The sequence below is a fragment of the Megalops cyprinoides genome, chromosome 22, assembly GCF_013368585.1.
Source record: "Megalops cyprinoides isolate fMegCyp1 chromosome 22, fMegCyp1.pri, whole genome shotgun sequence".
Lineage (NCBI taxonomy): Eukaryota > Metazoa > Chordata > Actinopteri > Elopiformes > Megalopidae > Megalops > Megalops cyprinoides.
The window spans coordinates 21,703,562-21,720,359 of record NC_050604.1 but is presented as its reverse complement, the minus strand read 5'-3'; the positions used below and the strand labels follow the sequence as shown (position 1 = coordinate 21,720,359).

General features: G+C 44.9%; 1 protein-coding gene across 14 annotated transcripts in view; it reads left to right on the top strand.

The window, feature by feature from the left end:
- tenm3 (teneurin transmembrane protein 3) overlaps positions 1–16,798 on the top strand; it is a 258,447-nt gene that overhangs the window by 181,463 nt on the left and 60,186 nt on the right. For all 14 annotated transcript variants that reach the window (XM_036516752.1, XM_036516759.1, XM_036516756.1 and 11 more), the window contains 6 exons: positions 636–758; positions 5,824–6,038; positions 10,462–10,672; positions 12,475–12,576; positions 13,207–13,401; positions 15,755–15,955. In XM_036516752.1, coding sequence (XP_036372645.1) covers positions 636–758; positions 5,824–6,038; positions 10,462–10,672; positions 12,475–12,576; positions 13,207–13,401; positions 15,755–15,955 — 1,047 coding nt within the window. The remainder of the gene's footprint in view (positions 1–635; positions 759–5,823; positions 6,039–10,461; positions 10,673–12,474; positions 12,577–13,206; positions 13,402–15,754; positions 15,956–16,798) is intronic.

The following is a 16,798-nucleotide window of genomic DNA, read 5'->3' as shown; positions in this document are numbered from 1 at the left end:
ATAGAAGGCCCAGAACTCCAAACACTAAACTAAAGCCCAAGCCCTAAATCAACCTCCTTATTAGGTTCGCAGTCTGCGGCAACAGAGCTCGTGACTCAAAGTAGGGCATCTGTCTGTCCTTGCAGACCAGGTCCTGTCTGCTTTTACCAGCACAGCCAAGTTCAGGCAGGAGGGTCATTGGCAATGCCTTTGTCAGCTGCAGCTGCATCTGCTATGACGGAGCACAGAGTTCATTAAGCACAGAATTAAGCCCCACCCACCAGGTTACGTAGGTGACCCGCTGACCGTCCAATAACAAAAGATTGTTCAGCTTTCAGCTCTGATACATCAGTCAGGTTTAGCTGAGACTCATGTTCTGTTTGAGAGCTGCAGATCAGACATTATGCAGAACTGAATGAGTTTTCTTTGACTTGTGTCAAAGACTACAAAACGTCTCGCTCCAGGACGGCGCAGCATCTCAGGGTTTGAAAGCGAGCTCTTCAAGGGGAAACCTCAAAGTGTGTTTTTTCCAGGGGGTGGGGGGCATTGTTTTCAGAATTTTTGAGAATGCTACACCAAGAGTGAGTAACTGGATAAAATCTCTCCACAGGCTGAGAGCTCCCTGTCCTACTAACACAATCTCCCTGCCCCCACAGCCATGCACCTCTTTGGCCTCAACTGGCAGCTGCAGGAGGCGGAGAACTACACCTTTGAGAACGGGCAGGTGAAGTCTGACGCCACGCCCACCAATGCAGTTACCTCGCTGTCGGCTGACAACGGTAAGGGAAAACCCTGTCTTTAAACCACGGTCGCCATTGTCATCAAACAGAATAGCCTTTCTGTGCCCATGCACACAAACACATACACATGTGCTCACGTACGTGCTCGCACACACACCCACACATGCATGCAAACGCACACACACACACACACACACACGCTGAAGCACGCTTGTGTAGGTGGTGAAGCCCACACACACATACACGCGCACACAGACACAAACAGGTCCGGTTGTTTTCTCCTCATCAGATTGGCTCTCTAACACAAAGCTGATGCCCATCTACACCCACATTTTCAGCAGCAGACTGCTGACAGGATGGTCCCAGCGTTACCACTGATCCCTGCCTCATAACAATGTGCCATTTTCACTCCCCCCCCCCCCGCCTTCCCCCGTCCCCCTTCACGGTGTTTTAAAAAGAACAAGGATAATGATATCAAGGACGTTTCTGTGTCCCCAAACAAGAGCTGAGAACAGCGCAACGGAGTTATTCATCTCCGTCCCGTAACCGACAGTGACACATTCAGGTTGACGTTTATTTGAGCAGAGTTTCCACTGAAGCAGTGACGGCCTTTTGGCTCTCTTTGGCCGTGCTGCACCCTGTCTCGCCCCCACCCTGCACCCCCCCACCCCTTCCTTTTGACTGAGGAAAAGGCCACTGTGTCTGTCTCTAATGTGTTTAAGGCAGGCATCTGTGTAAGAAATTAACTGTGGAGGAAACCGCAAGGAAACTGGCCATTGTGTTCATCCATGTAGATTTAAATCCTCATAAGTGCCACTAATTAAGACAGCAGGAAGCAGGATCAAGCTTTTTATGAGCAATCAATAACAGGCCTCCCTCTGTCTGGAGGTAACCTTGGTTCCACACTTCCACACAATGAGCTGTCTCCTGCTACGGCACACATCCACACACGCACACACACACACACACACACACACACACACACACACACCACACACATGCACACATACACATACGCGTGTGCACACACACGCACACACACCACACACACATGCACACATACGCGTGTGCACACACACACATACACACAAACACGTGCACTCACATGCACATCTCAACACATCCACATCATACACACACGCACCACACATACATACACATACACGCACACACACACATACATGCACACACACACATACGCGCACACACACACACACACACACACGCCTCAGTCAACCTCTAGACTAAATTAGACTAATAATGTGGTGTGGCCTCTTTTGTTGTTTGCCGTCCACCTTTGCGACAGACGGCTGACCTAAAAGCATTCACTCTATAAAGCGGTGAGTAAAAAGCAATCACTTCAGTGCACTCACTCTGAAATTGCAGGACATGCTCCATTTTGTCTGGGCTGTGATGGGTAAAGGACTAGAAAGCTGGGGGTCAGTGAGCACCGAGGTACGCTCTTTTGTCTCAGAGAAAATGAACCTTTAAGAATTCCTCTCTGAAAATAAGCCAAAGGAGACTTTGAAAAAAAAATGTTATCTTACAATAGCTGTTACTGCACTGCACCCAGTATTTCAGACTGTATGGAAGAAAAAGCAGTACATTCATGCACTTTACAGGTAATAGTCTGCATGTTACCACAAATACCATCACTAGATGGTATACAGACACAAATACGTGTGTGTGAGAGAGAGAGAGAGAGAGAGAGAGAGAGAGTGTTTTTACATTACAAATAAAGAGAGAAAAGAGAGAGGGTTCACTGCATGGAGAAATTGATTTGATATAAATAATCAGGGTTTTTGTTGTTTGGTTATCACACACATCATATGCAGAAAGCATGTAGCTAAGGTCAGAAGCAGAGGCGTGCGACACCAGTTCTAATCTGAGCACGTTGTTAATACTACAGATATGCTAGTATCACAGTTAAAATAAAAATTACACCAAGATCCTTTGCCTGTCATCTTTAATGTTCCAGTTCTATCTATTGATGACTGCATATTCTTTCATAAGGGTGCCGGTAACTAGATTTTTTTTCCGTCACTGTGCTATTGAAACACAGAGATGTGTAAATTTTTCCTAAGCCTGTATTTTTGCTGTCCATGGTGACTGGAAACACACACAGCAATCCTCCTACAAGCTCATTGAAAGTAACGGGAGTGTTTAGGTCCTTTGCACCACAGTGGCTGAACAATTAACTGCCGTGAAAATTTAAGGCTTAAATTTAATGAGCACATAGTTGCAAATAACGCATGCTGCAGTTTTGTACGTAATGAATTAAAACGGTTGGGTTGACCTTCACAGAGTCACAGAGAGATCCACAGTCCACAATTTATCATACTAAACACTGTGAAGACACAATGAAATCATATTGGTTTTTTTCTAGTATTACTCCAAGGGCCACAGGATGAGAAACCCCCACTCCCCCCACCCCCCATCCCTCTGGTGACAGAATTAGAAAGTTGACTTGCTTTCTAGTGAGGCTCTTAGTTGTATATAAACTCTCTCTTAATCCCTGGGTTCCCCCCCATGCCAAGAGACCATTAGCTGGGGGCTCCAAAAATAGTCGTGAGTGCAGACCTGTTCCTTCCGGGTAACAGGGCCTCCTAGGGTTTGGCTATGCAGTCATTGTTTCTGGGCGAGTCTTGACGCCAGAGTCTTGGCCACTAGGCGATGACACATTGCGCCTCTTCCTGCCTGCCCGAAGGATTCCTGGTTGCCGTGTCACTTGTTGAACCAAGGAGTTCCATTGTTGGAACACGGGGTTCAACAGTTCAAGGAGGGAACATTCCGGAACGGACGCTTTTTTCCTTGTGCTTTGTATGCTTTCTGATGCTTTTCTGTGTCACTTGTTGGTCCTCAGTGGCAACACAGTTAGTCTTTAAAACACTGCATTGGTGGCTGTTATGTTGGATTGGTATTCCTTTATTTGATTTCCTGTTTATAATGCCTTCATGACCGTGTCGTAAGCACTACATAATGTCTCATGACACATGTTTCAACAAAAATGGTCATGAACAGTTGTAATGAACAATGAACAGTTATGACACCTGTTGTGGTATTAACCAGTGTCTAAAACAATATGACACTATTGTCATGCTGGCATTCATAAGTTGCCAAGGGTCCACTAACGTCATAATGTTTCAAGCCGGTGTCGTGAACTCCATGTAGGTAATTGAACTAAAATGACATGAAAACACTGTGCCATAACACCTTTACAAAGGTTTACATCAGTGACACAAATGCCACTGAGTGTTAACAGTCATGATGACAACTTATTTTTGTAAAGCTGCCCGCTTCAATCAAAGTGACACAAAACTGACACATCGCTAGGCCTTTAAGTTTAAAGACACTTGTTAATATGTCCCAGTTTTCTTTGGCGCAAATTTGAACAATGGAGTAGCTCCCAAGGGCAGTCAAAGCGGGGGGCTGTCTCTCAGCCCCCAGCTGTCTGCTTCCTCCAAAGATGCACATGCCGAGAGACAAAAAAAGATCCAGAACAGCTGAACACTGAAAGGTGAGAACAGGCTGGAATGAAACAAAAAAGAGGACAGACCGTGCATCAGAGTGGATCAAACAAAGAGGGCTGATCAGCAGAATCCGTTGAGTAAACCGGCCCTATCATTGAGGGGGTTTATAAGAGAGAGAGCTTGTTACTGGAGCAACAGAGAAAACCAAATTGACAGGACTGATAACTGTACAAATACAATAAATATCGTGTTACTGTATCATATCAGAGGAACTAAATACTGATCAGTCTATCTGTGTCTCCATCTAGATAGATGACAGACAGGCAGACCGATAGAGAGCACATCTGTCTTTTTATGCAGTACAATTTGTGACGCTCACAGGCATTATAATCTATAATGCAGATATTTCTGTCAGTGTATGTCCATAAGATTCAATCACTGTAAACCATCCACCCCTTTCGATAACGTGGACGTATTGGGAAGTCAGGAAACAAAACAATAATCTTATCAAGGGTAGTGCTGTTAGCATGGCTGTTGATAAGCGGATGAAGATGAATAATAGTAATGACAGTAATAATAATAGTCTAATTGGTATGATTAGGCAATCACTGTATTATTAGAGACAGTGACATTGTGGTGTGTATGAGAGATTATTTTTGATAATAGTTTTTGCAGCTCTTGAAAGGACTAATGACTACAGATGATACAGGCGGCAAACAAAATAACGGAAATGTCGAGCAATGTATGAATATTTATTAATTCAGCTTCACTCCTTGTTGTTATGCAAGTTTTGAACTTTTTCTTAGGATATTGGCCCATTTTTCAAGAAAGAAGGTTCTTTGAGAAGTGACGAAGGTGGAATTCTACCTCATATTTTATGTTCCGGAACTTCCCATAAAGGTTCAACAATTTTTAAATGGCGTTTGACCCCCCCCCCCCCCCCAAGAAGGTGTTTAAATTCATCTTTCATTGCTTGATTGTAAAAAGGCCCTATTATAAATAAAATGTCTTTAACTGATTGATCCTGGTGTTCGTGAAACCACTCTTGAATCTGTTTAGTGGTGTGTATGGGGGCATTATCGTCATGGGGTTCAGGGTTTAAAGCCAGTGGTAGTATTAACAGTATTTGATGTTGAGGATTACACTAGGTTTAGGATTAGCAGTATGGCCATGGGTGGTGCAGATAAATTTGCATAAGAACTAATTAATTTGTTACAAGATGTCAGTACATAGTGGTGGCCCTATACTTACACAGCACAGCGTTATTGGTCTAGTGAAATGACCACTTCATGGAAGGGTTCCCCACAAATTTTTTTTTACATTACACTACATTATTGGCATTTAGCAGACGCTCTTATCCAGAGCGACTTCCATAAACGACACGTTTTTTACAATGTTATCCATTTATACAGCTGGATATTTACTGAGGCAATTGTGGGTTAAGTACCTTGCCCAAGGAAACAGAAGTAGTGCCCCTGTTGGGAATTGAACCAGCAACCTTTCAGTTTTGAGTCCTGCTCCTTACCCACTTTGCTGTAATGGCTCCAAAGCATGAAGGCAAAGTCTGAGGTGCTCTGGTTGGCCCATCTGACGCCCGTGGTTCGTTTCTCTGCCCCCCCCCCCCCCCCCCCCAGGAAAGCTGGGTGTGCTCCTGCAGGAGAACAACACCATCGACACGGGCGAGGTGGACGTGGGCCGGCGCGCCGTGCAGGAGGTCCCGCCCGGCGTCTTCTGGCGCTCCCAGCTCTTCATCGACCAGCCGCAGTTCCTCAAGTTCAACATCTCCGTGCAGAAGGACGCGCTGGTGGGCGTGTACGGCAGGAAGGGCCTGCCCCCCTCGCACACGCAGGTACGTCACCGGGGGGGGGGGGGGGGGGGGGGGGGGGGGTTCGCCTCTTGTGCTCTCAGTGACCTGAGCCAATCACAGTGTTGTGCTGTGGAGAGAGGAATTGTCTTTTCATTGGCTCATACATGACATTACATGACATGACATTACATTACATTACATTACATTACATCATTTAGCAGACGCTCTTACCCGGAGTGACTTGTAAATAAGGTGGGTGACTGACATCGCGTGGTGGCTGTGAGGTTTGTGAAGCTTTAGTCTCTGCTGCTGACATCACAGCCACATCCAGGTGCTCTCCTCGGCTTTACGGCACCACCAGTGGCCCCTGCTGTTGTGGCTCGCTGGCCGTGGTCAGGCCTCACTGTGACGCTGTGTGCTGTGTACCTGCAGCTTAGAAGATTGAGACCTTTAACGTGAGCGGAGATCCCCACTCTGAAGCGGGGACCCCCTTCCAGGCAAAACCCGCTGTCTGTGAGGGTTAAACGTTGCTGTCATTCTCACACGTAAATAAGAGAGGAGCTAGCTACCAACAGCATTAACCGTTATGTACGATCTCATCCGTGTTATTCCGACCACTGCCACAAGTTGATATTAGAAATTTAATGTTCAGTTGTATTGACATTAATATTTTATTTTGGTCTGAGGCCACTCATTTATGTTGTTCATGGACCCAGGGGTCAAAGCTCCCTTCCTTGACAGTGCTGTGCATCTGTGGGTCCTCCAGCAAGGGAGATTCGTCATGTGACTGTCTCCCCCCGGACTCTGGGTCACTTTGCTTTTTTACTCACCAGATGGGCTCAGCAGTTCTGCTGACCTGGTGATTCTCCTGCAGTTGGTCACTTGTATGCTTTTATTATATAAATTAGAATAAGGCGAATATGCATAACTAATGTTTTTTTTTGTTTTTATGCTTTTGGAGCATGTCTAACAAACACTTTGCTGTCTTAGATAATATTTCAAGTCCGAATAACACCCTGCTGCTTTCAGGACTATGACAGCTAAAGCTCAGCATGGTTGAAATCATTTCCTCAACTTTTTATGGAAATAGCTGTCAGAGGAAAGATATTAATACCTTTGAGAACCGTGTGGCTGGACGCTGTTGAGACAGAGGACCCGGTGCATGAGAAAGTTGAGGAGAGCAGCCACTCAAGGTCGTACACAAATCTCCATCAGGCGAGGCTCAAAAATGAAAATGCATTCCCTTAATGAAGGACATTGGTGACAAAGGTCCGCGCGGCACGAGTCGATACTTGTCACAGACGTCTAAATTGTCTCTTTAATTGTAGAGGAGGGATCAATATGTTTCTTTGAGGGAGCATAAAAAAACAGTAATAATAATGACAGCCATTGACAGCTGGCCATATAGGCACACGAGTCAAAATGAAGACATGACTTGTTTTTATTTTTTGGATTGATCTTTTTTTTAGGGATTTCTCGTTATTGTCAGCACCGATTTCTTTTCCCCACTCCAGTTCTATTTCCATTCTATTACGTCAAGGATAAATTATTAAAATCATCTCCGTACGCCGTTCGGTAAACAGTAAGGGAAAGCGAAATTCGACACAAAGTATTTTCTGCAGCTGGGGTGTTAAAGCGTGGTGATCAATTTTTCATTAGTGGTTAGCGGCCCGTTGTTGCCATGCAGGGAAAAGCTGACATAAAGCAGGCCGCTGCTCGTCTCCTCTGGCCTGTCATTAGTTTATCTGAATGAGATTAAGCTAAGTGGGAGCTTTTGCGGCGCCTAATCCTGGCATACACACTCGCTGGTGAATTAAGGCATGAAAAGCTTAGACCCTTCATTACCATTGCGTCTCCTCCCCGGCTGAAAGAATCTCGCCATCAGTCAGCTGTCTGAATCAGCCAGCTGATAGCCACTGTTTTAACTTCAAACCTCGCTGTAAGAGCGATTTTCACAGGCTTGCAGATTGTCCTCGTCGGTCAGTGATAATGGCCTGTGTTCCGGTGGGCTCACAGCTGCTGAAGCGATCGGAAAGAGGACTCTTTGAAACTTACCCTGTGATACTTTGGCACGTTTGTTATTGGCTTTTGTGTGACCATTTTTTTTTTTCTTTTGAGATGTTGGCTTTAGATTTATTGTCACATGATGTTTGTTGTACGCGTTAATGTAGATGTGAAGGTCATTCTGTTGAATTGAGAAGCTAACAAGACAGCTAAAACAAATCATTATAGATTGTTATTGAAGTATTCATTAAAACTGGATCCATTACCTAATAGAAATATATGCTGCAGTGCTAATTTGAATTTCATCAAACTAACACATGAAAATGACTTTGGGCAACCGCTCAAGTAAAATAAAACATCTTATGACAACAACCTTGGAAGTTCAGTTCATAAGAAAAGAATATCAGGAAAGTGAAATATTTGTTCGCTTGTGTCACAGTGAATACAGGTGAATGTAGCATAGACAAAATTGACTTAATTCTGGGTTCATACATTTACATGTATGGACACAGATTTAAATTATTATATGTGCATGTGTCAAACACTAACTATCAGTATATTGTGCTATTGAAGGTTATGTTTTCCTACAAATCAATCTTTGTATGCAATACAGTTTGAATGCATACAAAAATTTTTATTTGCAAAAAGCTTTCTGTCAGCTATTGATTTAATAATATTAACAAAACATAAATAATAATAAATAAAAATGTTTTACTATGATAAGAAGCTTCATTTGACACATTAAGGTGCAACCCTAAAAGTGCAGGACCGGTGAGATCACAGTCAGCCTGAAGGTAACAACGAATTTAGCAAAACTTACCCAAAATGTACCAGAATGTGTGAAAGAGAAAAACACATGGTCCCTCTGAAAGAACATTCTGCTCTCAGCGTCAGTGGCACATATTCCAGAACACTATAAGCAGTATGCTATCTGCTTCAAGTCACAAGGACGTAACTCATAATCACACATTACTAGATTTGCTAGCAATGACAAAAAGAATGGCGAAAGATTTACAAAAGTCAGCATTATATTCAGTAGCCCTTAAATGAAGGCAAAAAAAGTGAAGCTGTACCAGAAAAAAATGCCTCTGCTGTATCTTAGAGGCTGACGAGCTCACACAAAGCACAGGGGAATTTGAATATTGATAGCATGACTGTTGGTAACATGATAATATAATATTGCTGAATTGGTATCATGAAACCTGATGGAGTATCTGAAGGTAAATGGTATTTCATTGATTTACACAATTTATGATGCAGTTCGTATTCATATTCATGGAAATATTTCACACACTGTCAGAATGTTTGTTCGATTTCATGGCTAAAGTTTTATCCACAGTATATTTGAAGAAGATTCCAATGTCGCAAATGCAGCCAAAGATTTTTCAGCATTAGTATCCAATACATCTTCCTCAGCTAAAGGATGGTGTATGAATTGATCATAGTTTACTGAGGCAAAAGAAATGTTTCAGATTTGTCTGTAATGTCAGGTCATGAAGGATGATTTCATTAAGGGAACTAGGCAGTAGAGGTTTTCATTCCTTGCATGTTCATGAAAGCATACTGTTTTTTTTTAACTTTAATTTGTATTTTGGAGCAGTAACTCTATTTCTTATTCTACACCGCAAATAAAAATGTTGTTTAGAATGACTAATGAAGATATATTTTTCTACATTAAATCTGTGTATGTTTGTATTTGCGGAATGTGTACACAGGGTTAAGGGCAATTAAATACATTTAAAGTTAGTATGGAGTGAAAATGCCCAATGGCAACGTTTGAATTTCAAATTGAGTTGTTGAGTTGAAATTTTTCTTTAGCGCAGTTTTAATACTTACAAAATCCTCTTCCTGTCCCAGCACCTTCCACCACCTTAAGATGTGTGCATATACATAGAGTTGCATATACAGTGCCTTTAAAAAGTATTCAGCCCCCATCCCTTTCTTGAACAAATGAATTCCACAACCTAAGATTTTGACTAATTAGACTGAGATTTTTTTTATTTGTGAATCATTCAATTCTGCAACAGTGCAGCTGAAAAAAGAAATAAAATTATAAACCATTAAAGAATTTTAAAAAATCAAGAACGGAAATTGCAACCATTAATAAGTAGTCATCCCCCTTCTTTAGTACTTGGTTGAACCGCCTTTCAGAGCTGTTACAGCCATCAGTCTTTTTGGATGTCTCTATTAATTTTGCATAATGTGATGGAGCAGTATTAGTCCATTCCTCCTTGCAGAATTGCTCAAGCTGTACCAGGTTAGTTGGGGAGTGGCGGTGGACAGCAGTTTTGAGGTCTTTTCACAGATTTCTGATGGGGTTAAGCTCCGGACTGAGTGAGCCACTCAAGGACATCAATTTTCTTCATTTTAAGACAATCCAGAGTTGCTCTGGCAGTGTGCTTTTTTTTTTGTTGCATTGTGCGTGGAAGGTCCGAGTGAGGCTCCTCCTGTGCTCTTTCAGTACGACTTCGTAGAGCTGCTGGACGGCAGCCGGCTCATCGCCAAGGAGAAGCGCGGCTTGATCGAGTCCGAGGGGGCCGGCAGGAGGGCACGGTCGGTCAACGTCCACGAGGCCGGCTTCATCCAGTACCTGGACTCCGGCGTCTGGCACCTGGCCTTCTACAACGACGGGAAGAACGTCGAGCAGGTGTCCTACAACACCATCGTCATCGGTGAGTGCCGCCGCAGAACTGGCTTTCGGGAAAAAGCCTTTCAAAATGCACCGCCGGTACAGAGGTGCGAAATTAGCAGGTGACACTGTGTGTCTCTGTATGTGCTATACATTTCAGATTTACATCACTGAAGTTGCTTTTTGCTGAATGAAATTCTCTTTGGCTGAACTCAAGTTATGCTATGCATCTAAATTGCAGGAAAAAGGAATGAATACCAATTTTCACTTTGGGAATTCTTATTCATAGCAGTGTGCCCTGTGTGTGTGTATGTGTGTGTGTGTGAATGAGAAATATGGGTGAATGATGTGTGTGTACATGTGTGAAGTATGGTCAACCAATTTGTGTGTGCGTGTGTGTGTGTGAAATAGTGAAATATGGTCAACCAATGTGCGTATGTGGGTATGAAATATGGTTCAACTGATGTGTGTGTATGTGTGTGTGTGTGTGTGTGTGAAATATGGTGGTTTGCGTGTGCAAGCGTGTGAAATGTGTGTGAATGATGTGAATAGCCTCAGACTGAGCAGTAAGAGAGCTGGAACCAACATCAAAGGCTTCGGCCACAATGCTGCAGGGGCCTGTTTCATAGGCTCCTTTTTCCTCTACCTTCGCACGGTTACACGTCAGAGTAACAGTGTAACGACAGGGCAACTTGCTGACCTGTCCGCAGTCTCATTTCCAATCAAGACAGGACTCTCCAACAATGTCACAAAAGTTGAGCCTCTTTTCTTACCCAGTTGTTGGCAAATTAGAACAATTTCCTTTTCAATCTTAATCGTTTAGAAAAGAGGAAATTCATATTCAGATTGCTGGTGCGGGCAGCTCGGATGGCATATCGCAAATGAGTCGCTCATGGGTTGACATGTTATATATTAACCTTCGGAAATTAAAATTGATTATTTCTTCTGGAGAGCGTGAGCCTGAGAAATGATGAACAGAGAACAAGGCACCTTTGTGCCCCTGAAATAAGTACATGAGGAACAGCGAGGGGGCTTGACTTTATTATCCTGTCAAAACAGCACACTGCCTTGGCACTTTCCTTTGTCCACATCTAATGAAATTATTGACAGGTGATGTCATAATCGCCCGATGGCGCTGACACCATCAAGAACATCCAATACAGCCGAGAGCAAGCAATAAGAAAAGCCAGCTCTCCTCAAACACCAGAGCTGAGCCACAACCTTGAGGGAAATCTGGGGAAAAAAAATCCTTTTGTGAGAAACGCATTGATTTTGATCATCTTCGTAAATGAAAAACGTGTGTGTGTGTGTGCGTGTGTGCGTGTGCGTGTGTGTGTGTGTATGCGTGTGTGTGTGTGTGTGTGTGTGTGTGTGTGTGTGGGAGTGGGGGGGCGGGGTGCCAATATTTGCTGGGGCAATAGAAATCATGTCCTTACATAATGTCACTGAAATATGAGGCCGTATAGGATGTGAATGAAGCAGAAAATGCAGCAGGTCCAAGTCTGTTCTGTTTCCTTTTCAGTGTTAAGAATTTTTGCCCAAGAAATGAAAAACGCTGCTTCAAACGATTAACGGCCATCTTGCGCTGGAAGAAAGAGAAGTGTAGTCCTGCCGCCAGTTGATAATTGGTCATAATAATGTGTTGATTGGTTCATTACTGCGAGCGAAGAGGCACAGGTTTGCCTTAATCAAGCATCTGGCGGTGGTTTAATTAAAGATCGGGGAACGGGATATCACAAACTCTGGATGTATGCTAATTTCGAGGCAAAGAGACCTGTTAAATCAACCTCCCCAATTAACTCTAGATTCTTTGAGCTTATGTTCTTCATTTCGGTGTCTACACAGATTCTGTCATGGAGTGTCCGCACAATTGCCATGGAAACGGAGAGTGTCTCTCCGGGACGTGTCACTGTTTCCCCGGCTTCCTCGGACCTGACTGTTCCAGAGGTAGGCGTGTGCTGTCCCCCTCGGACATCGCACAGATACACCCTCACAGGCTGTTACAGGAGGCTCTCATTATCTTGGAGGCTTTTCATTTCATTTTTGATTTATTACTCCATGTATGTGTCTTGCGTTACTGTTAATGTTTGTCGTATCGCTACCGTTGTTTGGTATTTGTTGTTGTCACTTTGACGTTGTATGAAAGCACTGAGAGACACTGGAGCCGGAGAAAAATTCCTCGCATGCGTAAAAGCATGCTTGGCCAATAAAGCCTGATTCTGATTTTTTTTTTTCCATTTGCCTTTTGATTTCTAGTCTGTCCTCCTCTGACAGGCAGGATTGCTCAAGTTTCTCTTCGGCTCCATTGTCCTTATTCTGAACACAGACGTGCGTTCAGTCCCACGTTCACGGGGTACACGAACCCAAACCTGGACACATTAACACTGATATCAGAAAAATAATCTTTCCTGTGTGCAGTTGCTAGAGCACTCCTATTCCAAAATTGAAAAAAAAAAGAGTCATAAGAAAGACTATGGGCTAGATGTCTGCCCTAGGTTTCTGTGAATGGAGGAAGGCCTGTCACAAACTGAGCCAGCCCCCTGAGTAACCGCCCCCCAACCCCCGCCCCCCCCGCAGCCGCCTGCCCCGTGCTCTGCAGCGGGAACGGGCAGTACTCCAGGGGGCGCTGTCTCTGCTACAGCGGCTGGAAGGGGACGGAGTGCGACGTGCCGAACAGCCAGTGCATCGACATCCACTGCGGGGGTCACGGCATCTGCATCATGGGCTCCTGCGTCTGCAACACCGGCTACAAAGGGGACAACTGTGAGGAGGGTAAGCGGCCCCGGGCACAGCCAGCTTTCTCTGCCTCCGCTACGGGTCAGCATTCCGCTGCGTGTTGCGTGGACAGGTTTGTTACATTTGGTGGAGGGGGTGGGGCGAGTTCATAGAACCCCCACACCACAAAGCGTTTTGAGAGTGTAGTTATCTGTATTACATTATTGTCATTTCTCGGATGCTCTTATCCAGAGCAACTTACATAGGTTACAGTTTTTTCCATTTATACAGCTAGATATTTACTGAGGCAATTGTGGACTAAGTACCTTGTCCAGGGGTGACCAACCACATGGCCCCGGTGGGGTATCGAACCAGCAACCTCTCAGTTATAAGCCCTGCTCCTTATCACCGCACCACATCACATTAGTAGTAGTAGTTGTAATAATATTAATGTACTACTAGTAGTAATTTAATGGACATTAAAAGCTACCTCTCATTACAGTGAAGGAAAGTTTGATACATGTCCCCTTTTAACTGTGTTTAATTCTTCTTGCCTAATGAGGAATGTAACGTTGCATTGGCGGCCATCAGATGTTTGTGGGGGTTTTTCTGTTGGCCTTTGATTGCTCCGTGTCTCTGCCATAATCATTTACTGCAAGTTAATAGTTCAGTATTCCAGAAACAATTGCTATTTTCTACTTGACAGAGCAAATAATTACATTCATGTCCTTATTGATACGGCACCTCCGCTCAATCTACACAGCCGCGGCTGCACCTCTGTAACTGGGGCTCTACACTGGAATGGATTTCTTTGCGAGGGCTGATTAGCTAAATTAGCTTTGCATGTTCCAATTGCGCTAATATCGCAGGCTGAAACGCGGCCCATTCACAGCTTTCTTTATATCCTCGGAGGAAGATCCTTTCTCCGCTACTCAATAAAATGGATTTTATCGATCCCCGCGTGGAGCCCTAATGCAATTAACTCCCCTGGAATTACGCTCTCAGGCCGCTGACCCGACGCGTAAAATATTATGTAGTCGATGGGCTAATTAAGTCACATCATTTCCAGCGCGTTAAGGGGAATTAGGAGGAACACAATTCCACCGTCTCCAGGTTTTGCCCAGCGCAAGGGCGCCCTCCCCACAGTGCAACCCCCCCCCCCCCTTCCACTGGAGACAAGCGTTGCCCGTTCTAATGTTCCGGCTTAGCAGGGGCGGGTAGCCGCACTGACCCCCTTCCTTGTCCTAAATCACGGCCGATGACACCTCAGCAGGGAGAGCTCCGCATTGAATTCAAATCAGCGGAGGGTTTCGGGTCAGCGCTGTGACCCCGAGCGAGATAAAAACGCCAGGTTTACAGTTGCACCCTGCAGCTACGCAGGGATGTAGATGGCCAAACAGCAGGTCTTTCACTCGCCTTTGTAAACCCACAGCGTCACGTGAACCCTCGGCGCTTCTCTCAAGAGGCCACTTATCTCTAAATAACTCTTATACACTGTGCAATTATAATTACGCTTATAATGATCATATATAATTATAATGTGATATAATTATAATACTATTATGGTTATGATAGTATTTAATTATTAGCTGTAACTGTATATTTACATCTTTCATTCCTGTAGACTTTTGTTCTTGCTCTCTTCACATTATGCACTTGTGCTGAGGAACGCCTACACCAGGAAATCTTACAATTAGCATTTTTACAGCATCTTTGCCAAAGATAATACCATGTACAGCAGGGTTGTCAAAATTCATATCCTTGAGGTCTGTGCAAGTTCATTTTTCAAACCACTGCACTGACTTCTAGTTCAACTAGTTAATAAACGGTCTGCATTCAGGCCTTGGTATTTTGTGAAAAAAATTCAATGGATTATGATATTTCATGAATACAGGACAAGCTTTGATGTAACATTTGGAAAAGTGGAAAAAAACTATCAAACTAAGGATGTGATGTGCTTATTAGGTCGTTTAGAACAAAGATGGAAAGTATGAAGGTTAATCTAGTGTCTAACACGTATTTTATGTCAACACCAGCAGATTCTGGCCTGGCAAGGTTCTGATTAGTGGTGTAATGAGAGCTGGAGAACATTCTACATAGTGGCCCATGAGAGCAGGACCAGGGTAGTCCTAGTGTAGATAGTCTAATGGCAGTTTATTTCTCTTTCCCTCTCCCTGTCTTCCTTCCTCATCTCTCATTCTGTTTCTCTCTGTCTCTCCTTCTTATTTGCTATCTCTTTATCCCTCCCTCCCTCCCTCCTTCTTTTTCCTCCACCTCCCTCTCTCTCCGTTCTTCTCTCTCGCTCTCGCTCTCCCTCTCTCTCTCCCTCCTCCCTTTCTCTGCCTCTCTCTGCCTCTTTCTCCCTCTCTCTCTCCCTCTCTCTCTCTCTCTCTCTCTCTCTCTCTCGCAGTGGACTGCCTGGACCCCTCGTGCTCGTCTCACGGGGTCTGCATCCACGGGGAGTGCCACTGCAACCCGGGCTGGGGGGGCACCAACTGCGAGATCCTGAAGACCATGTGCCCGGACCAGTGCTCGGGCCACGGCACCTACCAGACCGAGAGCGGCACATGCACCTGCGACACCAACTGGACCGGGCCGGACTGCTCCGTGGGTAAGGGGCCCCCCCTGCAGTGCTCTCTGTGCGGGTTTTACCCAAGCCCAGACCCGCCAGCTGTATCCAGAGCAGCCCGGTGGACGTGGGCGGGTTCTGGCTTCTCATCGGAAATGAGAGCCGTGAAATTAGCATCTCTCCAGTACTCAGTTGTTCGTTTCACGATAAGCCACATATGTAAGGCGTGCAGTCTGCTTCCAGTCCCTGCCGCTCAGACATTCCCGTCAACTTCTACCCAAAGAGGAAAAGAAACACATTACCCAACAAAGTCACTAAATTCCACACAATGGGCCTGACAGGCGGTTTCCACGGTTGTACTTTCTGACATCTGTCATATATATATTTTTTTCCCCGTAATGCTTTATTCATTATCCATACAGCAAGTGGGCTATTAAAGCGGGCGTGAGAGGCGGTAATGTGGGCTTGATGGCGGTAATAAAAATGGCGGGAGCCCCTGCTGGTTTTCATGTTCCTGCTCTGCTGTTCTGAAGGAGCGCTCTCGTCAGCGGCCTGTTACAGAAATAACTCAGCAGGACTGCTTTATTCTCTCCCGGATAGTGTGCTGTAATGAAACCGTATTTCATGCAGGAACTTTAAAGCGCCGACCCCCCCGTTCCAACCCCCCCACCCGAATCGGTGTCCTCTCACGTGTAGGCTGATGTTTAAAGCAGAGGGGAGGAGAGAGCCGGGCGTGGAGTCTGCTCTGTCCCGGCATGGTGTGTGTGTGAGTGTGCGCGTGTGTGCGCATGTTTGCACCTCTGTGCGTGTGTGTGTGTGTGTGTGTGTCTGTGTGTGTGTGCGCGTGTGTGTGTGTGGGGAGGAGAGAGCCGTGTGTGGGATCTG